General features: G+C 36.0%; 2 protein-coding genes across 5 annotated transcripts in view; one reads left to right on the top strand and one right to left on the bottom strand.

The window, feature by feature from the left end:
* Positions 1-25631, top strand: part of MIS18BP1 (MIS18 binding protein 1) — a 48949-nt gene that overhangs the window by 3936 nt on the left and 19382 nt on the right. For both annotated transcript variants that reach the window (XM_061159234.1, XM_061159233.1), the window contains exons 2-9: positions 1770-2383; positions 6818-6937; positions 7108-7574; positions 8535-8608; positions 10742-10872; positions 15599-15686; positions 16968-17125; positions 20495-21359. In XM_061159234.1, coding sequence (XP_061015217.1) covers positions 1855-2383; positions 6818-6937; positions 7108-7574; positions 8535-8608; positions 10742-10872; positions 15599-15686; positions 16968-17125; positions 20495-21359 — 2432 coding nt within the window. In that variant the 5' untranslated portion in view covers positions 1770-1854. The remainder of the gene's footprint in view (positions 1-1769; positions 2384-6817; positions 6938-7107; positions 7575-8534; positions 8609-10741; positions 10873-15598; positions 15687-16967; positions 17126-20494; positions 21360-25631) is intronic.
* The window catches only part of FANCM (FA complementation group M), a 92585-nt gene continuing 82669 nt past the window's right edge, over positions 15716-25631 (bottom strand). For 2 of the 3 annotated variants that reach the window (XM_061159228.1, XM_061159229.1), the window contains one exon: positions 15717-16410. In XM_061159228.1, the coding sequence (XP_061015211.1) occupies positions 16382-16410 (29 nt within the window). In that variant the 3' untranslated portion in view covers positions 15717-16381. Of the gene's footprint in view, positions 16411-25631 lie in introns of all 3 variants that reach the window. The other variant, XM_061159227.1, reaches the window with a different exon arrangement.

The following is a 25631-nucleotide window of genomic DNA, read 5'->3' as shown; positions in this document are numbered from 1 at the left end:
AGATTGCCGAGGTCTGGATAAAAATGAATATCCTATTTGTGAAGAAGGAAAAAGAAATGCATGCGGGTTTAGCTGTTGACCCCCAAAACTGCAAAAGTTACAGCTACAGTGCGTGATACATACTTAGTGAAGTGGAAAAGGCATTGAATTTGTGTTTTGGGTGAGGTGACATTCACATAACTTTTATTACAGTATATTGTTATAATTGTTTTACTATTGTTAATTTCTTACTGTGCCTGATTTACAAATTAAACTTTACCACAGGTATGCATGTAAAGGGAAAAACAGTATATATAGGCTCTGGCACTATCCATAATTTCAGGCATTGACTGGTGGTCTTGGAATGTATCCCCCTGGGAGAAGGTGGGGAGGGAGAAACTATTGTACTACAGACTGGTCTGTTCTTATTTCTGCTAATTTACTAGCAGTTTATACTTATTGTTGAGCATTTCATTAGGTTCTAAAGAAATGAGATTGTGTAAACCTTCACATACTTTGCCATCTTTCCATGCAGTTGTCCCAGTTTATTCATTTTTGTTTTTGAGAACTTAAACTGAATGGCCAGTGAGTATTATATAACTCCAAGCACAGGATTCCTGTCACTAATATCTTGCCAAATGCATGAATATATGCGCTAATACATATTTGCTGAATTCAGTGGGTTTTGTGCCATTCCTAAAATACTGGGTATCTTTGTCAGCTCTTGTTATTGAGGAATATTTCCTTCTTTTTTTCTCTTATAAAATATCAAATAAAATGGTAGTTTGTATGTGAATTTTTAACTTGTATATTTCTTGCAGAAGTTGCTGTAGATAAAGATACTTGATGTCTTTGGTCTGAATGAATTTATATTTTCTGAAATACATTTCTTATGTTTATATGAACAAAGACTGATTGAAATAGTTATAAATTCAGTGATAAGAGATGCTGTAAATCTAGACTTATAAGTTCTAGGCTCCTTTAGGTTAAAATATTGTATTAATTTACCAAGTATAGCAGAGTGCAACTGTATGGTTCATCACCTAGAAATGTGTAGGTGTGGGAAATAAAATTTATATGTAAGAAACAAGCTAAAACAAGTCTAAGACCATGTATGCCCAAGTACATGATTTCCTCTAAAAATTCTAAGCAGCAGTAAATGTTTATTTTTTTTTTTAATGTTTAGAAAATTATAATGAATATAATCTACTTTTGACTTGAGGTCTTTTTTTTTTAAACTAAAATCTCATATTAAAAAGTTCTGCAGCATAACAGAAATCAGGATTGGAGATTGTTAACTTAAAAATTGAATGGATTTTTAACCTTCATTAGGATATGTCATGTAGCTGCTGCCTTAAAATTTAAGTTCCTAAAAGGAAAAATCATATTTGTGAAACTTAATCTTTTCATAATTTATTGCTATATGCAGCTGTCATTTAATGTTTTTTGATGCAAATATTAGATTGGAACCTCCAGGACTTGAGGTTCAAATAAATTTCAAAAACAAATATTCAAAATTCTGCTCTTAGAGGGATAAAGTAGAAGACTTGGTGGAAGCTGCTGTTTTGCAGAGAATAAATTTAAAAACCAAACTGTTTATCACTGAAAAAAAAGTAAATGAAACCTTAACAAAAATATAAACTTAGTCTGCTTTGTGAGGTATAGATTATCCAGTGTTGTTATGAACCAATTAAACCTTTTACTTTGTATAATGTTATTATGGAAAGCAAATAAACTTAACTTTTTCTGTACAGAAATATGATAAAAATTGATTTCATATTGAATTGCAGGTTCCTCTGGCCCCCTGCTGAAGGTCTATCCTGAAAATTGTGTGAATTTTCTGTTAGAGGGAATTTGTTGCTTCTGTTTATCAAGATGATTGCAACACCTTTGAAACATCCAGGAATGCACCTGTCTTCAGATACATCTTCTCAAAGAAATATGCCCATGCATGCGATCTTTTTTGACAGCATTCCTTCAGGCACACTTACTCCTGTAAAAGACTTGGTGAAATATCAGAAATCTGCTTTAAAACTGAATAATCATAAAAAGAGTCAGTTTGTAGAAATGGCAGTTTTTAATAATAAAAATGTATTTCAGTCTACCATGCTAGCGGAGGCTACCACCTCTAACAGTTCTCTTGATATCAGTGCTATAAAGCCCAATAAGGATGAATTTAAAAATAAGGCAAGCTATGAATCACCAGGAAAAATATTTCAAAGAATGAAAGAAAAAGTCCTACGTGACAAGCAAGAAGAAGCATCAAGAAACAGTTTTTTGGAACCAACACAAAATGAAAGTTTCACTCCTAATGGAGCTGAGGAAAGAATATTAAAGCATACCTACCTCTGTGAAGAAAAGGAAAACAACAAATCATTCCAGCCAGAAAACAGTTCACTAAGAGGTTAGTTTTATTATGTGTTGGTTAAAATGCTATACCGTGTTTAGTGTTTATTATGTCTGACACTTTTAGGTATTCAGGGAACAGCAGTGAGCAAAATGAACAAAAATCTTTGCCCTCATGAAGCTAGCTTACATTCAGGTGGTGGCAGACAGATCATTAAATAAGTATTTTTTAGAATTATAATAGAAATGGTCTGGAAAGAGAAAGCAGAGTAAGCATGATGGGGAGAGTTGGAGCAGGTTTTAATTTTTCATGGGGTGGTCAGTGTTTCAATGAGAAGGTGATATTTGAGCCAAAAAAAACTGAAGGAAGCGATAGATGCAGATAGATATCTTGCGGCTGGTACAAGTGCCCTGAAATAGAAGCATGCAGACTAGCTAGGAGATTACCAAGGAGTGAGCGGGCAGCTGGGGAGGAGGGGATAAATAAGGAGAGGGTCAGGTAATGTGTCTTTTAGGAGGGTCCTATAAGGGCCTTATAGGTAAATATAAGGGTTTGGGTTTTTGTTGTAAGCAAATTCAGGAGCCACTGGAGGGTTTTGAGCAGAGGAATGTCACAATCTGACTTATATTTTAAAAGTATCACTCTAGCTGTTAATTTGAAATAGTTATTTTAGTATTCCAGGTAAGAGATGGCATTGGCTTGGTCAGGTGGTAGCAGTGGAGATAATAAGGAGTTGCTGAATTCCAGATAGATTTTGGTTTTGGGGAGGGTGTTAATTTGTTTTAATATTTTATTTATTTATTTGGCTGCACAGGATCTTAATTGTGGCACATGTGATCTTTTAGTTGTGGCATGTGGGATCTAGCTCCCTGTGCAGGGATCAAACCCAGGCTCCCTGCGTTGGGAGTGCGTAGAATCTTAGCCACTGGACCACCAAGGAAGTCCCTCCAGATATATGTTGACAGATGGGAATGTGGAATATAAGAGAGGTATAAAGGATGACCTTGGTGATTTGTTTGGTTTGGGTTTTTTTTTGCTCAAGCAACTGGAAGGATGGAGCAGTTTAACTGAGGTGGGGCAGACAGAGGTGGAATAGTTTTGAGGACTCAGTAATTATGTTTCTTGTCATGTCAATTTTGATATGTCTGTTAAAAATTGAAGTATAGATGTGAATTAGGCTGTTGAAAAAAATTAGTTGGAATTGAGGGAAATGGCCTACCTGAGAAATACATCTGGAGTCATTAGCACCTAAGTGGTATTTAAAGCTATGAGATTAGATGGGATCATCAAGGAGTAAGTATATTATACTTGAAAAAACTGTGTATGTTGAAATGTTTCCAGAGAAAACATTTAAGGATAAGTTCTGGGGCACCCTGAAATTTAGAAGGTAGAATAAAGAGCAGAAGGTAGTGAAAGCCACTGAGATGAGGAAGAAAAACCAGAATGGTATCTTCAGAAGCCAGTAATTGGTAAAGATACTTTACGTGCATTATCTCATTCGCTCCTTTCAGCAAACATTATGGATATATGCTCATTTAATAGTCTAGGAAATGGAGCTTTTAAATCAATTAACGTCTGCTATGTGTCTCACAGGTAGTAAGTAAGTGATAAGCTGAGACTTAAATACAGATATCTATTAGAAAGCTCAGGCTCTTAACTGCCTACATAATAGATTGTGGGTGTATTGTTGCATTTCAAAGACAGTGATGTATTTTGACACAAAAGCAGTTTTCTAAGGGAGTTTAGGATGGAGGTAGGTGAATATACAAATAATCTCATATAGTCTAAGAGAAAAGGGAGAAGCAAGAGAAATAATGTACATTATAGCATGTTTTATATGTAAACTGGGATTAGAGAGAGGAAGACATAACTGACTGCTTTGAGAATCTTCTGACTTTCTAGAAAATACACATATATACAAACACAGATATTGTATATAATTTCAGAGATCTTTTGGAGAGTCCCTACATGGATCCCTGAACTGAAATAAATGGCCTGTGTTCTGTACCGTGTTGTATATGATTGAAGTATCTACTCATCTGTACTACATTGCCCTGCCATTTCTAGTAGAATGATTTAAAGAAATAGAAACTTATCTATCTTTTATGACATGTCATTATAATAAAATCTTTATATTGAGGTTTCTAAGGGTAAAGCAACATACATATTAAAGTGTAATCACTACCAGTTTTTTCAAGTATAATATTTGAAATTAAACATATAAAATAATTCAGTTTTTCCTTCACTGGTACAATTTTTTTTTCTTTTACAATACTACTACTAGCACTGCTACATTTTATTTATTTTTTTTTCCATTTATTTTTATTAGTTGGAGGCTAATTACTTTACAATATTGTAGTGGTTTTTGCCATACATTGACATGAATCAGCCATGGATTTACATGTGTTCCCCATCCCGTTCGGCCCCCCCCGCCCCCCACCTCCCTCTCCACCCGATCCCTCTGGGTCTTCCCAGTGCACCAGGCCTGAGCACTTGTCTCATGTATCCAACCTGGGTTGGTGATCTGTTTCACCCTAGATAATATACATGTTTCGATGCTGTTCTCTCAAAACATCCCACCCTCGCCTTCTCCCACAGAGTCCAAAAGTCTGTTCTGTACATCTGTGTCTCTTTTTCTGTTTTGCATATAGGGTTATCGTTACCATCTTTCTAAATTCCATATATATGTGTTAGTATGCTGTAATGTTCTTTATCTTTCTGGCTTACTTCACTCTGTATAATAGGCTCCAGTTTCATCCATCTCATTAGAACTGATTCAAATGAATTCTTTTTAATGGCTGAGTAATATTCCATGGTGTATATGTACCACAGCTTCCTTATCCATTTGTCTGCTGATGGACATCTAGGTTGCTTCCATGTCCTGGCTATTATAAACAGTGCTGCGATGAACATTGGGGTGCACGTGTCTCTTTCAGATCTGGTTTCCTCAGTGTGTATGCCCAGAAGTGGGATTGCTGGGTCATATGGCAGTTCTATTTCCAGTTTTTTAAGAAATCTCCACACTGTTCTACATAGCGGCTGTACTAGTTTGCATTCCCACCAACAGTGTAAGAGGGTTCCCTTTCCTCCACACCCTCTCCAGCATTTATTGCTTGTAGACTTCTGGATAGCAGCCATCCTGACTGGTGTGTAATGGTACCTCATTGTGGTTTTGATTTGCATTTCTCTGATAATGAGTGATGTTGAGCATCTTTTCATGTGTTTGTTAGCCATCTGTATGTCTTCTTTGGAGAAATGTCTGTTTAGTTCTTTGGCCCATTTTTTGATTGGGTCATTTATTTTTCTGGAATTGAGCTGCAGGAGTTGCTTGTATATTTTTGAGATTAATCCTTTGTCTGTTGCTTCGTTTGCTATTATTTTCTCCCAATCTGAGGGCTGTCTTTTCACCTTGCTTATAGTTTCCTTTGTTGTTCAAAAGCTTTTAAGTTTAATTAGGTCCCATTTGTTTATTTTTGCTTTTATTTCCAATATTCTGGGAGGTGGGTCATAGAGGATCCTGCTGTGATTTCTGTCGGAGAGTGTTTTGCCTATGTTCTCCTCTAGGAGTTTTATAGTTTCTGGTCTTACATTTAGATCTTTAATCCATTTTGAGTTTATTTTTGTATATGGTGTTAGAAAGTGTTCTAGTTTCATTCTTTTACAAGTGGTTGCCCAGTTTTCCCAGCACCACTTGTTAAAGAGGTTGTCTTTTTTCCATTGTATATTCTTGCCTCCTTTGTCGAAGATAAGGTGTCCATAGGTTCGTGGATTTATCTCTGGGCTTTCTATTCTGTTCCATTGATCTATATTTCTGTCTTTGTGTCACTGGTACAAATTTTAAATCTATTACCTTCCCCTTTTTATATGAAAGAAACTCATTTCTATATTCAAGATACAAAACTTTAACCATCTAGGATGTAAAGCAGAATAAAATATAAGCAGTGCTATTAGTTCCTATTTGTCTGGTGATTAAGCCTACCAAATTTGTGTCTTTGAAGACCTGCTAAAGGGATGTCAAAGAAGTATAAATTATGACTTAGTCTGCTACTGAATCTCAACATTTTGATTTTTAAACCTGTTACAACTGTTCATCCATATTTTAGAAATTTCCAACAACCAGAAGCAAAATCAGAATTTTCAAGACAGGATGGCACTTGATATATGACTTTGACATAAACATATCTGATTTGTGACAGCACCAGAATTTTATTCCAGATCTCTAGGCTTCTAAGTCCAGTAGTATACTTGTGTCTAGAGCTGGCAGGTAATGTGGAGAAGTTTTTTAAAAGTTCTTTCTCAGCATAATACAGGTATAGAGAATGCATTGAAGATATGAGATAATAAAAAAGGGCAAAAACTTAATATAACTGTCATATATTAAAGTATATACTCTGTTGGTCTGATCACTCCTCAATTTAAGTCTTTATTCCAAGATTTTTAAAGGCATTTTTTTCTCTTATTGACTAATACAACTTCTTTCTTTAAAAAAAGAAAACTCAACCTCAATCCAAGAAGTTCCTCTGGAATCATCAAATAATATTTTTGTGCCGGTCAAGCAAAAGATTAAATATCAGCAGGAAAAGAAGGTGCCTCTGCACAATTTAACTTATGGTAAAGTGCTTTTTGTTTTGTTTTTAGTTTGTTATTTGACTGTATGGTTAAATGTTCTAGATAATTATTTTCCCTGTGTCGGCAATTAAAAGTTTTAAATTTTTCTGTTGTTCTCTTTTCATTTCATATTATCCGTCTATAAATTTGGTTTGGTTTTGTATTTTTTGCAGAGCTTCCAGTTCTGAACCAAGAACATAAAAATGTTGCAGCTGCAAACAGGGCACTAACTAGAGCTCAGCTGGCTAGACAAATTCTTCACTCAAAGGAGAATACAGTTGCAACCAATAAATCCAAAAAGGACACGTTTGTTTTAGAAGACATTGATTCTACCTGTGAAAAGTCCCCAAATACCACTGTTGAGACTCTTTGTGGTCCTGATGTTGAGAATGGTGGTCAATTACTGGTTTCCGATGATAGTAAGATTACAGCAGAAGGCACTTCAAAACAGGAAATTAAGGAAGGAAATGAGAAAACAATGCACAGAGAGACTGATTTTACAGGTTCCATGAATGATACTTGTAAAATTGTGCTTGCAACTCCACGATTTCATATAACAATACCTCAGAGATCAAAAAGAAATGCTTGGAACCCTTCTCCAAGTACAAGCCAAACTATTACAAATGGAGTTAAAGTTAAGGTAGGAAAACTTTTAAGGCAGATAAATACTTGTTTTCACCCTCATTCTTAAAGTGCATAAGCTCTTTTGCTCTCTCATTAACAGGTTCATTTTGGGTTTTTGTTAATATATAGTGTAGAGGCAATGTGGCCTAGTGAAATGAGCAGTGGATTAAAAGTAAGAAGACCCATGCGTGAAGTCTTATTTTGCTCTATCACTAGTTGCATAGTCTTCAACTCCCTTTGGGGATGAATACTGAGGTATTCTTGTTCTTAAATTTTTTTTTTTTCCTGATTCTTGGTGTTCTATTAACAGAGCAGTTAAAAGGGAAAGGAGTTATAGCATCTAAAGATTTGAGAAGTTTTACTCTTGTAACACTGGAGTAGGAAATGGCAACCCACTCCAGTATTCTTGCCTGGAGAATCCCATGACTAGAGGAGCTGTTCACATGTTTGCTTTGGAATAGAATACTAAATATAGATTACTAGCAATCACCTTTATAGTTTATAGGAAATTAAATGCAACTCCAAATCAACTTTTCAAAAAAAAATGCTCTAATTATACAGGGATAAAAGTGATGGTGAGATGCATACTACTTAACTTGTTTTCTCTAAGTTATTGTGTCTTTTGTGGCTTTGGTATTTTAATGGATACCTCAAGATTTTAGGTGACTTTTTCCCTTAGTGGTTAAGATATTTGACATAAGAATATTTAAGGTATAATTGATTCTGGATGTTATTAATAGAACAAACTGCAGTACAACTTCAGTTCAGTCTCTGTCTCCATCTTTTGTTTAATTATGCATAAGAGTTTTTACCTTATTGCTATATAAAATAGAATGTGATTCTTATATAGATGAACACGAAGGACTCATTTGGATTACTTGTATAAGTTTTTTCTTTTAATTTAATGTAAACTGATTTTGTAATGCATATGGTACAATATAAGAAATAATATATATTTCATTTTATGCTTTATCAGGTAGTCCAGCTACAGGAATGGATGATTAAAGTCATCAATAATAACACTGCTATATGTGTAGAAGGAAAACTGATGTAAGTATAACTTTTCAGTATTCTTTTAGTAAAATTTGTAATAAGATATTTGTATGTAAGAACTTACAAGGAGATGCATGACAAATCGCATCTTGCTGTAAAACAAAGACTTTCTAATGAGGTTATAAACTGATGGCAGAAAAGTAAAATGAGTATGACCATTTTGATTATAACTAGCTTTCTTGCTTTTGCAAGAAATTTGTTAACTCACATTATTTTTAAAATAGTGACAGCTCAAATTTGTATGAATAGTGCTTTATTTTTTTCAGAGGTTCTAGGAAGTGGGCTAGGATTATCTGCTTAACAATAATGATTGCTTGTAGTTAACATTCACTACATGCATTTCAGTCCAGAGTCTCACATCTAAATTGGGGAAAGATATGTATTTACTGATCCAGAAAAGAAATCAAAATTATTTAACAGTGCCACACAGCTACATGTTAAGTAATTACTGGCACTTTATGGTTTTCCCTAAAATGAAAGCATCCTTTGGTAAGTGGGCTTTGCCTAGTTCTGCTACTCTGCTAGTCCCATTTCCTATTCTTCAAAACCAATTTTCTTAGTGGTTAAAAAAAAATGTAATAAAAGGTTGTAATAAAACAGTACACTGTATCACGTTTAGAGATACTTACCTGAAAGTTTATGAGTATACAAAACCTGCCTTGCTCACCTTATTTCTTGCTTGCCTTGCACCCACTCATTTCCTTAATATCCAGAGGCAGCACTGATTGCCTTTGTTGGAACCCCATTACTACTGCCGGAGAAGTACTCCAGGACTCTTGCCTGGAAAATCCCATGGACGGAGGAGTCTGGTAGGCTACAGTCTGTGGGTCACTAAGAGTCGGACACGACTGAGTGACTTCACTTTCACGCGTTGGAGAAGGAAATGGCAACCCACTCCACTGTTCTTGCCTGGAGACTCCCAGGGACGGGGGAGCCTGGTGAGCTGCTGTCTATGGGGTCGCACAGAGTCGGACACGACTGATGCGACTTAGCAGCAGCAGCAGCAGCATTACTACTGCTTACTGGCTGTATGACTTAGGCCAATTACCCTCTTTCAGTCTCATTTTCTTCATTTGTGTAATGATGATACAGCATGACCTACTTTTTAAATTATTTTGAGAGTTAAATGAGTTAATATTTATAAGACTTCGAGAACAGTGCTTGAGTACTATTTAAATATTTGTTAAATAAAATAGTGAAAGTCACTCAGTCGTGTCCGACTCTTTGTGACCCCATGGACTATAAGTCCATGGAATTCTCTAGGCCAGAATACTAATGTGCGTAGCCTTTCCCTTCTCCAGGGGATCTTCCCAACCCAGGGATCGAACCCAGGTATCCCACATTGCAGGTGCATCCTTTACCAGCTGAACCACAAGGGAAACCCGAAAAAGAACAGAGGATGTGAGAATATTGTGTTAAATTATAACATATGAGTTTAGTTCCATTTGACCAAACTAAATGACCTTAACTTTCTCATTTATTATGCTTATATTTAGAATGTTTATTACTAATCTAATGAGTCAGAATGTTCATTTATCTAATATATTTAAAAATTTTGTTTTCTCTATATTTATTCTTGGCTTCATGTAAAGAAATATAAAGAGTATATTTATGGGTCAGTAGTTTGATGCTGCAGTTTGTTTTTTCACAATTGGAACCTCTTTTGGTACTTTCTAAAGAGGAAGGTAAAGACATTTGGCTGTATGGTGGGGGGGCGGGGAACACAAGAGAAGAATAATTCAAACAATATAACTGCATGAAATCTAACCCAGCATAGGCCCTGAGGAGAGTGACAGGGAAACCATCCTTTGGCGGTTTGGCATCAGTTGAGATAGAGTTGTGAACTTTATTACCACAAGATATTTAGAGAACTCCTTGCTTTCTTGCTAATGATACATTTTATATTAGCCACATGGCTTGGCCACAGTACAGTTTCTTGTTACTCAGGTTCACATTAGCCAAGAGGTTGAGTTCTGTTGCAGTGTTTGGCCCTCAAATGTTTTGTAATTAGATTGATAGCAGTAGCTGGAGTGCAAATTTATTCCTGTTACAATTTTATTACATGTGTACATTGTGACTCTTGGTAAAATGTGAATATTTTTGCTTTAACTAAGCTTTTTTTTCTCCTAGAGACATCACCAACATATATTGGCACAGTAATGTAATTATAGAACGGATTAAGCACAACAAACTTAGAACTTTATCAGGCAACATTTATGAACTAAAAGGAATGATAGACCAGATTTCCATGAAAGAAGCAGGTAATGACTGTCATTACTAATTGGAAGAATTACTTTACTAAGTGAAATAATTAACCATATTTCAAACCATATTTTTGCTTTTAATTAGGTGCTTTAAAATTACATGTCAACACTAAAAATTAAAAAATACTGCCCAAATTATGTAAAACTATTATATATGTTGATCCTTTATTATGATTTACTGTTATTGACAGTTTAAGTTCAGTTATTTAAAAAATATTCAAATGTAATGTTCCTTATTTGTGAGGAACTGGCTAGAAGAATATAATTTAGCTCCCTAATTCCTCTTTTGTTGAACCTGCCCAGCATAACCCTAGTCCTGATACAATCTTATTTTCTGTCTATGCCTGCTGCTGCTGCTGCTAAGTTGCTTCAGTCGTGTCTGACTCTGTGTGACCCCAAAGACGGCAGCCCACCAGGCTCCCCCGTCCCTGGGATCCTCCAGGCAAGAACACTGGAGTGGGCTGCCATTTCCTTCTCCAGTGCATGAAAGTGAAAAGTGAAAGTGAAGTCGCTCAGTCGTGTCTGACTCTTAGCGACCCTGTGGACTGCAGCCTACCAGGCTCCTCTGCCCATGGCATTCTCCAGGCAAGAGTACTGGAGTGGGGTGCCATTGCCTTCTCCTGTCTATGCCTAGTACACAGCTAATGTGACTAAGGAGAAGCACACCTGAGTAGTCTACTTTAAATCTATGACTACCAGCAACAAACTGTGGCCACTTGGTATCCTACCGTAGGTTCCTAATCCATTCATTCTCCCATCATCCTCGATGACTATTTGGTATTTCTACATCTCTCCTGCCTTCCTCTCAGCTTGGTGGGTGGGGGAACAAGGAGAAGACTTGAGCAACAGGAACAATCAAAAGAGAACTTTTCTGCCACATCTCTTATCTGCTTGTATTTGCACCTGCTTTTATTGGGCAAGCCTCCCACGTTCCTGTCTGTGTCAACCTGTTTATACTTTAGTTCCTACCCTCTTTTACTCAAAAATATCACTCTAGTAATTCTCCCTTTCATCACAAAGAAAACCAAAACAAAACATTCTCTTTTGTGTAAAAAAATCAAGGTTGTTAGAATGTATTTGTATTTAAGAGATCATCAACTTAAAATAATCATATATATATGTTACATAGTAACCTCATGGTAATCGCAAACCAAAAATCTATACTAGATATACACACACATACACATAAAAGAGAAAGGAATCCAAATGTAACACAAAAGATAGTCATCAAAAGAAGGAACAAAAAACTACAAACACAACCAGAAACAGTTAATAAAACAGCTATAACTACTTTAAATGTAACTTTAAGTGTAAATGGACCAAATGCTCCCAATCAAAAGACAGAGTGGCTGAATGGATACAAAAACAAAGAGACTCCTTTCAAATCTAAAAATGCACACAAAACAGAAAGTGAAGGGATGGAAAAAGGTATTCCATGTAAATGGAAATGAAGCCAAGTTAGCAATGCTTATATCAGACAAAACAGACTTTTAAACAAAGATTGTAATAGAACACAAAGAAGAATATTACATAATGGTAAAGGGATCAATACAAAAAAAAAGCTATAACAATTGTAAATATATAGGTGCCCAACCTCGGAACACCTAAATACATAAATAACAAAGCTAAAGGTATCCCACTCCCTGAATTCAAACTATGCTACTAAGCTACAGTAATCAAAATAGTGTGATACTGGCACCAAAACAGCCACATAGATCAACTAAACAGAATAGAGACCCCAGAAATGAAACTACATGTATTTGGTCAATTTACAACAGAGGCGGTAAGAATATAATGGAGGAAATGACAGCCTCTTCAATAAATGATGCTGGGAAAACTGGATAGCTGCATGCAAAAGAAACTAGAGTACTTCCTCACACTGTGTCCAAAAATAAACTCAGAATGGGTTAGACTTAAATGTACGATCTGAAACCATAAAACTCCTAGAAGAAAACATAGCGAACCCTTTGACAGATGCCTTAGCTATATTTTTCTAGATCTGTCTCCTCAGGCAAAGGCAACAAAAACAAAAAATAAATGGGACAACATCAAACTAAAAAACTTTTATACAGGAATAGAAACTGTCAACAAAATGATAAAGCAACCTACTGAGTAGGAGGACGTATTTGCAAGCTACATTGCTAATAAGGGATTAATACCCAAAATACACAAAGAACTCATACAATTCAACATCATAAAAAGAAACAGTCCTATTAAAAAATGAGCAGGGGACTCCCCTGGTTGTCCAGTGGCTAAGACTCCATGCTTCCAATGCAGGGGTCCTGGGTTCAATCCCTGGTCAAGAAACTAGATCCCACATGCTGCAACTAAGAGTTCATATGCTGCAATGAAAGATCCTACATGCCACAACTAAGACCTGGTGCAGTAAAATAATTTTTTAAAAAGTTGGGTAGAAGAGCTGAATAGGTATTTTCCAAAAGAAGATATACAGATGGCAAACAAAGATCACTAATCATCAGGGAAATGCAAATCAAAAAGCACAATGAGATACCACCTCATGCCTGTCAGAATAGCTATTATCCAAAAGACAAGAAATAACATGCATTGGTGAGGTTATGGAGAAAAGGGAACCCTTATGCCATTTTGGTGAGAAAGTAAATTGGTATGACCACTATGGAAAACAGTGTGGAGGTTCCTCAAAAAATTAGAAGTAAAACTATCATATGATCCAGCAGTCCACTTTGGGGTATTTTTCTGAAGAAAACAAAAACACTAATTGAAAAGATAAATGCATGCCTGTGTCTACTGCAGCATTATTTATAATAGCCAAGATACCAAAACCCACTTAAGTGTCCACTGATAGATGAGTGCATAAAGACAATGAGGTGTATACATATACAAAAGAATTATTATTCAGCCTTAAAGAGTGAAATCTTACTATTGTGACAACATGGAGGGACCTACAGGTATTAAACTAAGTGAAATCAGAGAAAGATAAACACTGTATGATTCCACTTGTATGTGGAATCTAAAAACCACAGCAAATGAACAAGTCAAAACACAAACCGAGTCACAGATAAAGAGAACAGATGCTTGCCAGAAGGGAGAGGGATCAGGGAATGAGTGAACTAGGTGAGGGAGATTAAAACATACAGAATTCTAGTTATAAATGAGTCACAGGGATGAAGGGTTCTGCAGTGAACAATATTCACATTGTTAAGATACAATTTTATGTATTTTATATACAATTTTATATGATATAATTTTTGATATAGTTAAAAGTATTGTAAAAATGTGGGAAGAGGATTTGGAAGGAGAGGTGCAGATGTTAAATCTTCATCTCTTATTTATAAATTTTAAAATTGCTTTTTTCCTTTTTATTGTATCTATATGAGATGGTAGATATTAACTATTGTAATCATTTGGCAAGATATATATTAATGAGCCATCATGCTGTGCATGTTAAACTTACACTGTGCTGTGTGTCAGTTATTCCTTAAAAAAATAGGGTGAGGGCAAACCCTCTTTTAACCACACTTCTTTCAGCCACTATTGCTCTCATTGACAGCAAAACAGCTCAGACAATTCGTTATACTTAGATCTATTTCCTCTTGAATTCTTTTCCATCTTTTTTCTTGAATTCCCTTTAGTCTCTCCTTCATCCCCAATTCTTCACTGGAACAGCCCTTATCAAAGTCACCAGTGGCCCCAACATTGCTAAATCCAGTGTATACTCGACATGGTAATCACACCTACCTTCTTGAAATACTTGGCTTCTGGAATACCATATTTTCATGCTGCCTCACTTCCTGTTCCTTCATAGTTTCTTTGCTTACTTTTCTTTCTTCTTTGCTGCTAAATAATGGAATAGACTAGGGCTCTTTCTATACTCAGTGCTGTGCTGATTTCATACTTTTTCATTCATTTTCTGTCTGTTCATTTGACATCTTCACTAGGATGTCTACAGGCGTCTCATAGTTAATATGTCAAAAACCTGATCTTCTCCATGTACTTCCACAGACTGTTCTCAAAATACAACTAATTCAGTCCTGTTAAAAAGTCAGTCATACTCTTTGGCTCCTCCACTCAGAAATTTTCTATAACTTCCTATCTCACCCAAAGTAAAAGATCGGGTCCATAAAATGACGCCAAGGCTTTAAAATCTCTCCCAGCTGCCTCTGTTACCCATCTGAGTACTAAGTGGCCTCCTAGTTCTTGCCTCTCTCCATTTCACTTCAGCTACACCAATCTCTTTGTGGTTCTACAAACAACCAGGCATACTCTTATTTCATAGCCTTTCATTTTGTTCCCTCGGCTTCCAGTGCTTTAACCCCATATTGCCACATTGCTCACTTCATGTACTTCAGAGCTTTACTCAAATGATGCTATTTCAGTGAGAACTTGTCTGTCCTTTTTTGAAATACTGCCTGCCCCCTTTCTCCCCTAAAATGAACACACTGATACCGCTATTCCTCTTAATTGCATAATTTTTCTCCTCTTAACTGCATAATTTTTCTCCATAGCATAAATGACCACTCTAACAAATGAGCTCTATTACTTACTGGTTTGCTTTCAGTTTAGAAGGCAGTTTTCATGAAGGCAGATTTTTTGTTGTTGTTGTTAACTGCTGAATTCCTCAGCACAGGCACTGTGTGCCTGGCACACAGTAAGCAATAAGTGTTTATTTTTAAATTATTTAATAAATGAATGACATCAGTTTAAAATCTAGGCTTTCAGATAACTTCTGTTTGTTTATAAATAGGTTACCCAAAATATCTCATAAGGAAATTTATGTTTGGATTTCCAGAAAAATGGAAAGAGTACATTGACAATTTTTTAGAACAGTTAAGGTAAAGTAGTTTTTAACTTTTAAAACAAGAGTTGTTTCTTTTTTTGGTTGCGCTGGGTCTTCCTTGCTATGCATGGGCTTTGTCTAATTATAGAGTGAGGGCTACTCTTTAGTTGCGATGCGCGGGCTTCTCAGTGTGGTGGCTTCCCTTGTTACGGAGCGCAGGCTCCAAGTGCACGGGCTTCAGTAGTTGCCGCACGCAGGCCCAGTAGCTGTGACATGCAGGCTTAGTTGCTCCCAGGCACGTGGAATCTTTCCAGACCAGGGATGGAATCCATGTCTCCTGCATTGGATTCTTATCCACTGTGCCACTAGGGAAGTCAGTCCATCTTTTAACTTTTTAAAAAACAATCTTACTGATGTATAATTTACATCTGATAAACCACCCATTTTAGGTATAAAATTTGATGAGCCTTTACAAATGTATATACTCATATAACCAATGGAAAGTGCTTTTAAGTTCTGCTTTTGGAAATGTCCATTTTGAGCTATCTTTGATCTTAGATTTTCAGAAGGCAGTAACACTTTACTGGAACTTCTGTCATGTGGAATAAATCTAAAAGAAAAATTAAACCTTTGACATATTTAAGGAGTCATCTGTAATCACCTACCTTTTAAGAGGCATGTAGCTGTAAACAGGAGTCTGACCTTCTTGGTCCCTTTTCATTCATTCATTTCCTCAATAGTTACAAAGTGTCATCTGCTTAGCCAACTCTGTATCAGCACTGGGAAAAGAAACAAGAATTTGATTAGTTCTTAACCTTAAAAACTCTTTAGGTTGTGTAAGTTAATCTCATCACAGTATAATGACATATAATATCGGCTGGCAGTTTTCTCCTGTAAAGGGTCGATAGTATTTTCATGGGTATGCTGCTTCTGTCACAGCTAGTTGACTCTGCCTTTGTAGTGGAAAAGTGACATAGACAGTACAGAAATGAATGAGTATGACTGTGTTTCAGTAGACTGTATTTACAAGAACAGGCAGCTGGCAGAATTTGTCCTGTTATTTTCTTGTATCAGTTTAAATAGGAAATACAAGAGTGAAGATAGTAAGAACTTAAAAAGTCATATTTGCATATTTTGACCTAAGATGTCATACATAAATTTTTTGTGCGAGGAAAAGGGTAGAAGCCATGAAAGCTTAAATACTGTAAAGATTAAAGGTAATCTGCTAGGGAAAAAAAGCTTTATCTGAGGGAATTTATTTATTTATGGGTTTAGTTTTTTGGTTTTGTTTTTTGAGAACCTATATTAGAGGAAAAAATACTATACTTGTTTTTAGGGCTTGTGAGAAGGAAAAAGGAAAGGCCAGACAAAACCAGAAAGCTGAAAGATGTGTTCCTGACATTCAAAAATCAATGAAAAATGATGCAAGGAAAACAAAACCAGATGTCCTCCAAAGAGCCACCACCACTTATGACCTTGACTGTGATTCTTTGGGTATGTTTGCTCTTTTCTTCTCTTGTTCATATTGTGGTATATTTTTAAATGAGCTCCACATTGTTTAATTCTTTACAGTGTATATAGTACTGAGTCCTTGACTTATACTGCCCTAAAATTTCCATTTTTTTCACTGGTTAAGAGGAGAAACTGCAATCACCTATAGTCAGCATTTAGCCTACTTCATTAATTAATTCCTTTTAATTAATCAGAGTATCAAGGACACTGATAAACATAGCAGTGAAAGATGATTGTTGTTTCAGTTTTCTAAATGCAAAGTTTTAGGCTGCCAGCTTGCCTCAAACCTATATTAGAGATACCTATATTTTTGTGCTAAATATTATTCCTGTTAATAGACAAAACCAATTTGCTTTCATGGAGGAAATGACATGTATTTTCTGAATGACCATTGCTATGAAGGTAACTGGCAGAACTGTTCTGTGTCCGTTCTTTACCAGAACTATAATCTGCCTCACATCCACCCAACCCCAAGATGAAATAGAGTATTTACAGCCTTTTCTAGATAATATAATGAGTAAAAGTTACTAGACCATGTTGTATAAATTTAGGCCATTTCTACCTTGACCTTATAACAGAGCTTTACAGAACTTCAAGAGTTCAGGACTGCTTCTGCCAAAAACATAACCCCATACTGGATGTAGATATACCTGTATGTTATTCCTTCACTCCTACCACAACCTACTCCCCTGTCCCCACTGAAACTATGCTTATCCTTTCTAGTACAGAGAAAGGAATAAATTAAATACATGGATGAATGCTTGCAAAATTCACTCCTTAACTGTAGCTCCAGTTCCTTCTCAACTCTTCTTCATTTTATCAAGTCATCCTATTTCTTATAAATTAGGCATATTGCTTATTGTCATTGCTAAAACCATCTTCAGTATTTTGGAGTCCTGGGGCTATAGCACCTGGTATGTATTTTTTTACCCCCAAATTTAAAAATCCCTAAAAGTATATCTAACTTTATTATTCTTTTTTAGTCTTAGGTCTTATCATCTCCCTACCTCCATTCCTTCCTTTCACTTATAGTACTGTTTTTCAGGAATTTGAGTTAAATTGTGAATATTACTGGTAAAATATTTGAGACTACAAAGTAAAAGACTAAAGTTTGGTAAACCGTTTTACATGCCAGCTGTGTCCATAGGAAAATCATTAAGCAGACATTTTTAAAGTATCTTCTATGAACCTTGATCTATGTCAGCTTATTAGGAACCTAGAGTTAAATAAAATGAGATGCTCCTTGAGACGCTCACTGTCGGGCAAGATAATACTGCAAAACAGACTGCAGTCTGTTTTGGATTATCATTTTTCCACTGTGATTCATTAAATCATTGTTTTGTGAAACTATTAAGACATTCAGTGTCCTCTTGTCACATATGTTATTTTGAATGGTGGTAGTTGATGCTGCTATTATTTTTATTATTATCATTATACTTTCCATGGGAAAACCACTAAAATATATATTAAAAAAACAATACATCTAACATTAAACAACTAAGGTTATGCAAAGGTGCCAGTCACTGATAATTTAAGATTATGTAATTGTGTATATATATTTTAATGATTTACCTAAAGTTTTGTTTTGCGTATTTAGTGTTGTAATCTATATGTTTAGTGTTGCTATTAAAGTGCTTTATCTCTACTACTATATAGAATATACCTGACAGTATTATTATAAATGATTGTAACGTCAGCCTCCTTCACCATATACTGTAATAATCTCAAGAGCAAGGACCATCCATTGTGCATCTTGAAGTACAGACTTCTATGAAATTAATACCATAACTTAATTTTGTGTAAATGTGGATTTTCAGAGTAATTTCATTGAAATCCTGCCTATCAGAATTTAAAGAGCCTTTTCTCTACACATTAGCAAGTTTAAAATTTCATATTGAGTTAAATCCATCTGCTTAATGGCATTTTTTTTTCTTACTACTTCTAAATGAAAAGAAATGAAGTGAGGAACATTTCTAAGTGTTTAAAGAAGTAAAGAGGCAACAACACTACTTACACTACCAACTTCATACAGCTTAGGTTGAAGTATCCAGAATGAATCTTTATTAAAATTATTTAATAAAATGAATAAAAATATTCAGAATAAAAAGGCTGTGTTCAAAATTAGAAAGTTCAGAATTTTCACATTTCCAGTTGAACATTTGAATCATGTTTATATGAGGAATTAGAAAGAAATATATGATTCCATTGAGAAATCATAGAGTAACTTCCTTGATTACTTTTGATTAGTGCCACTTCTCCATGAACTATAATTTAGAGACTCCTTTCTCCCCAGCATTCGGTATTTCCCAAAAGTCTTTCATTTTGCCATTCATCTTGTAAAATGGCAGACAGTATGTGTAGGTTGTTAGAGTATTTAACTAGGATGGTTGGTATGATCATTTAAAGCTTGTACATATTTATAATTGTATAATTTAAAGTTAGAAATTAAGTGGGTGTGGCTTTTGGTTTCTTAAGTTTCAAACTGGAGAATTTCTCTCATTTTAATTTGCTTTCTTTAGCCAATGACACAGTATAAGATTTGTTTTCCCAAGATCTGTTTTGGTTGTTATCCCATGATTCTTCATGGAGCTTTGGGGGATTCAGCAAAAATGTATCTCTGTGGCCTCCACTAGTGATGAGAATGGGGCCATGCAGATGGATCTCCATGTTTTTCTAACTCTCCTTAACTAGGATAGTTTCTGTTCCATATATTTTATACCTAGTAAGGTTTTAGTAACCCAAGTGGTTTTCAAGTCAAAAGTAAAAACAAAGTTCTTACCATTAAGAATTTTTTTCAGTTGAAAGACAAGTATATAATTATAACACAGGGCACATTATCAAACATGATATTATTTGAAAGTATTCTGGAAATTTGAAGGAAAGCTTTCATTCAGTTGAGGGAATCGGGACAAAGTTTGTGGATAGGTGAATTGGAAAACAAATGAAGTAGGTTATAGGACAGAACTGAAGTAGATAGTAGGTGGAGGAAATTTTCCAAGTAGAGTGAATGAGATTAATGAAAGTTGAGAAACAGTGAATTAACAGAATGTCATTCAGATTGAGTACAGTGAGCAGTTAGAACTATATTGATAAAGACCAGTGAGAGGAGCTATGTACATTAAGTATACTGTGAGACATATGGACAGATTGGTATAGAAATTAATAAATGTTAACAGTTGAAGGGGCAATGATCTGAACAGACCAGTGCTTCAGGAAGCTTAATTTGACAGTAAAGTGTGTAAAATGGAGTTTGTGGGGGGAAAAAAACAGTATATTTGTGGAATTTTTTTTTCTGATATTTTGTTACTAATTTGAAATTTTGATCTTTGGTTTTGTCTTATGAAATTAAAGAGAGAACTAAAGAATCAAAAGTATCCATTGATATTCTAACATCAAAGGAACAGTTTTTCACAGATGAAGAAAGAAAATATATGACTGTTAATCAGAAGAAACCTTGTGTTTTAGTGACACCACTTAAATCTAAAAAAATTATAGAGAAAAAATGCATGAACTATAATCTGTCATCTGACACCATTAAAGCAGTAACAGAATTTGCGTTGGGAAAGCCTCAAAAAGAAAGTAAAACAGACTCAAATGAAACTACAAGTCCAGTCAGTAAGCCCACAAAGACTTTAGAAGGTACGTTTGAGTGTAGTGTGGGCCGTAATAGTGAAAATACGGAAGATTGTTTTGAACATGATTTCCTCACTGTCAACGACAAAATAAAAATACCCAGTCCTAAAAAGGAACAAACGGTCACCTCTGACTTTAAGAAAAATACAAGGTTATCAAAACTGAAGAAAATTGAAAATCAAGTAACTGTGTCATTTGACAAGCATCAGTCCTCACCAGATTTGTCTAATGAAGAAAGTGAAAAAGGAAAGAAATTTAGAAGGAAAACTGAGATTGTTAAGAAAACCAGAGCAATAAATACTGAAAAAATAGTGGTTCAGCAGAGAAAAAGCACAAGGAAAACAAAGACAATCCCAGTGATGTCTGAATCTGAAACTGAAGAAAGTGAAAATGAATTTTATATGAAACAAAAGAAAGCTAAATGTTCTGCTAAAGAAAATCTTCAGAAACCTGATGTTGGTAATGAACTTCCAAATACCGAGAAAATGGGATCTGGTAAGACAAACAGGTATTCCTTGGAATGTTTGCCTGGTCTTACTCAGGATGAGGAATGGAATAAGAAAGAATTACAGAAACTTCATTGGTAAGTAGTTAGATTTGACTTTGAAATCTAGAATGGCCACAAAACAATTTATAACATAAAAACACCAACAAGAGGCTGATTTATCACTTCTAATCATTAAAATGGAAAATGTCATCCAAAGACACTTGAAGAGAAATGGAAATTTATGTAGGGTGGAGGGAAAATACAGATAATATCTAACTAGGTGGCCATCTGCAGCCCACATATGAAGAAAGTGAAAGTGACCTTCTTTTCTTTTCATTCCCATTTAATATTTCAAGACAGCCCGGCCCTCCTTCCCTCCCCAAAAACTACTTGAGGGGACAGATGCGTTAATTAATTTGATTGTGGTAATCACCTCACAATGTACATGTGTATCAAATGATCACATGTACATTTTAAATATATACAATTTAATCTGTCAATCATACCTCAATAAAGTAGGGGTAAACTATTTCCACAGACAAATGCAACTCTCTCACTTAGCTTCACATTTTAAGGAATATTTTATAATTAAATTTACTATTATAAAACCTTAAATTTGAACCCAAATTTATAGGTTATTTAATAGAGTCTTTTCCCCCTCATTGATAAATGAAAAATTAGTCTCAAAAATTAGGTGATTTGTCCAGGGTTTCTTAATTACTGCTGCTTGGTAAACCAGGTATGGTAAGAGTTGGATTTGGCTACATATACTTGAAAAGCAGTTTCAGTAGTGTGGTAGTTGGTATTGGAAGCCAGGTCACAGTTGAGCAATGAAAAGTGAATGAGACAGTAAAGACAACCTAAATGGACAGTAAAAGATATGTGGCGATGATGGGGAACAGAAGGCGGCACAGTCATAGAAGGGAGTGAGGAGATAAGGGAACATGTATGTTTAGTTGCTTGCTTTTTATTAGATAGATGACTCAGGCCAGAGTATAGTGGTATGCTGATAAAAATCATCCAGTACAAAGATAGGAAGATGTCACTGATAAAAGAGGGAAGAATAACATAAAAACATACCACATTTAGTGTTCCATTCTCTTGTGTACCCCCAACTTTATAACATTTGGAATTCATTTTCAAATCTACTTTTTCTTCCTAAGGGATCTTTGTGCCACTGTACTCTTCCTTTCCCCATTTCCTAAATTTTCCTTCTGTCTTATTTTCAGGCAGAAGTTTTCTTATATTCCAAAGTTCTTGATTTTGGCTGCTTGCTCTATAGCAAAGTGTATTCCTCAGTGGTCTTTTCCTTCCAAAGCTCTGCTTTTTTATATAGGGACTCCCAAATCTGTGTCTCTAGTTCTGAATTCTTGTACTTTGGTCTGTATTTCCCTTTGCCTGCTGGACATCTCTGTATAAATCTCACCTACAGCTAACTTCAGGTGTTCCCTGATAGCTCAGTTGGTAAAGAATCTGCCTGCAATGTGGGAGACCTGGGTTCGATCCCTGGGTTGGGGTGATGTGGAGAAGGGAAAGGCTACCCACTCTAGTATTCTGGCCTGGAGAATTCCATGGACTGTGTCCATGGGGTCACAACAGTTGGACACGATGGAGCGACTTTCACTTTCACAGCTAACTTAAAACGTCAAAAGCCAAACTTACTTTCTTCTGCCTGTCCACTTTGCTTGACATTCCTGTTTCTTAATATGTAATTCTCCTAGTCAGCTAACTTTAAACTCTTTATTATTATTGGTTTTTAATCTTTTAAAAAATCATGAAGCTACCAGTATACTTAGGAGATGTTGTTAGTTAGGTTCCAGACTACTAGAATAAGGCGAATATCTCAACAAAGCAAATCATATTAACTTTTTGGCTTCCTGGTGCATATAAAAGTTATGTTTACACTATACTGTAGTCTATTAAGTATGCAATAACATTGTATCGAAACAAAAAACCCACTGTATGTACCTTCATTGGGCTTCCCTGGTGACTCAGATGGTAAAGAATCTGCCTGCAATGCAGGAAACCCAGGTTTGATCCCTGGGTCAGGAAGATCCCCTGGAGAAGGGAATGGCAACCCATTCAGTATTCTTGCCCAGAGAATTCCATGAACAGAGAAGCTTGGCAAGCTACAGTCCATGGGGTCACAAAGAATTGGACACAACTGAGCGACTAACGCATGTACCTTAATTTAAAAATAACTTGTTGCTTAAAAATACTAATTATCATTTGAGCCTTCAGCAAGTTGTAATTCCTTTGCTGGTGGAGAGTCTTGCTTTGGTATTGAAGGCTGCTGACCAGAGTGGTAGTTGCTGAAGGTTAGGGTGGCTGTGGCAATTTCTTAAAATAAGACAATGCGGTTTGCCACATCGATTGACTCTTCCTTTAATGAATGGTTTCTCTGTAGCATGCAATGCTATTTGATAGCATTTCACCCAGAGTAGAACTTCTTTCAAAATGGGAGTCCTCTCAAACCTTGTGACTGCTTTATCAACTAAATTTATATATTCTAAATCCTTTATTGTCATTTCAGCAATGCTTTATCAGCTAAGTTTATATAATATTCTAAATCCTTTATTGTCATGTCAGCAACCTTCACAGCATCTTCAGTAGATTTCATCTCATGAAACCACTTTCTTTACTCATCCGTAAGACGCAGCTTCTCGTCTGTTCAAGTTTTTTCATGAGGTTGTAGCCATTCAATCGGAGAAGGCAGTGGCACCCCACTCCAGTCCTCTTGCCTGGAAAACCCCATGGACGGAGGAGCCTGGTAGGCTGCAGTCCATGGGGTCGCTAAGAGTCGGACACGACTGAGCGACTTCACTTTCACTTTTCACTTTCATGCATTGGAGAAGGACATGGCAACCCACTCCAGTGTTCTTGCCTGGAGAATCCCAGGGATGGGGGAGCCTGGTGGGCTGCCGTCTGTAGGGTCGCACAGAGTTGGACACGACTGAAGCAACTTAGCAGAAGCAGCAGCAGCAATTCAATCACATCTTTAGGCTCCACTTCTAATTGTAGTTCTCTTGCTACTTCCATCACATCTGCAGTAACTTCTTCCACTGAAGTCTTTAACTCCTTCAAGTCATTCATAAGGGTTGGAATCAGCTTTTTCCAAACTCCTGTGAATGTTGATGACGCTTCTCATGAGTCACACATGTTCTTAATGGTATCTTCACTATGAATCCTTGCCAGGGGGGTTTTCAGTTTACGTCTCTCAGATCCATCAAAGGAATCACCATCAAGAACAGCTCTAGCCTTAGGAAGTATATTTCTTAAATAATAAGACTTTGAAAATCAGAGTTACTCCTTGACCCATAAGTTGCACAATGGATGTTATTTAACAGACTGAAAACAACATTATACAGAGTGAAGTAAGCCAGAAAGATAAACACCAATACAGTATACTAACGCACATATATGGAATTTAGAAAGATGGTAACGATAACCCTATATGCAAGACAGAAAAAGAGACACAGATGTATAGAAAAGACTTTTGGACTCTGGGAGAAGGCATGGGTGGGATGATCTGAGAGAATAGCGTTGAAACATGTATATTATCAAGTGTGAAACAGATTGCCAGTCCAGGTTGGATGCATGAGACAAGTGCTCAGGGCTGGTGCACTGGGAAGACCCAGAGGGATGGGATGGGGAGGGAGGTGGGAGGGGGGATCAGGATGGGGAACACATGTCAATCCATGGCTGATTCATGTCAATGTATGGCAAAAACCACTACAAAAAAAAAACAAACCAACATTAATCTTGTTGTACATCTCCATCTCAGCTCTTGGGTGACCAGGTGTATTGTCATTGAGCAGTAACATTTTGAAAGGAATCTTTTTCCTGAGTTGCTTTCCCAGTGAGGTTAAAATAATTCAGAACAAATGTGCTGTCCTCTAGGGTTGTTTCACTTATAGAGCCCAGGTAGAGTAGATTTAACACAATTGCTCAGGTTTTTGAAATGGTAAATGAGCACTGGCTTCAACTTTAAGTCCCTAATTGCATGAAGCCAGTCATTGACTTTGCTTCCTTAGCTATAAAAGTCCTAGACAGCATCTTCTTCCAATACAAGACTGTTTTGTCTGCGTTGAACATCTGTTGTTTAGTGCAGCCGTCTTCATTGATGATCTTAGCTAGATCTTCTGGCTGATTTGCTGCGGTTTCTACACCAGCACTTATGACTTCACCTTGCATTTTTGTGTCACAGAGAGGACTTCTTTCCTTAAGCCTCACACCAGTTTCTGCTAACTTCAAACTTTTCATCTGTAGCTTTCTCATGTTTTACCCTCCATAGAATTAAAGACAGTTAGGGCCTTGCTCTAGATTAGACTTTGGCTTCAGAGAACCTGGTGAGTGCTTTGATCTTCT

This window comes from Dama dama, chromosome 13 (genome assembly GCF_033118175.1).
Source record: "Dama dama isolate Ldn47 chromosome 13, ASM3311817v1, whole genome shotgun sequence".
NCBI classification, from domain to species: Eukaryota; Metazoa; Chordata; class Mammalia; order Artiodactyla; family Cervidae; genus Dama; species Dama dama.
Note: the sequence above shows the minus strand (reverse complement) of the source record. Positions and strands in the feature narration are given on the sequence as shown.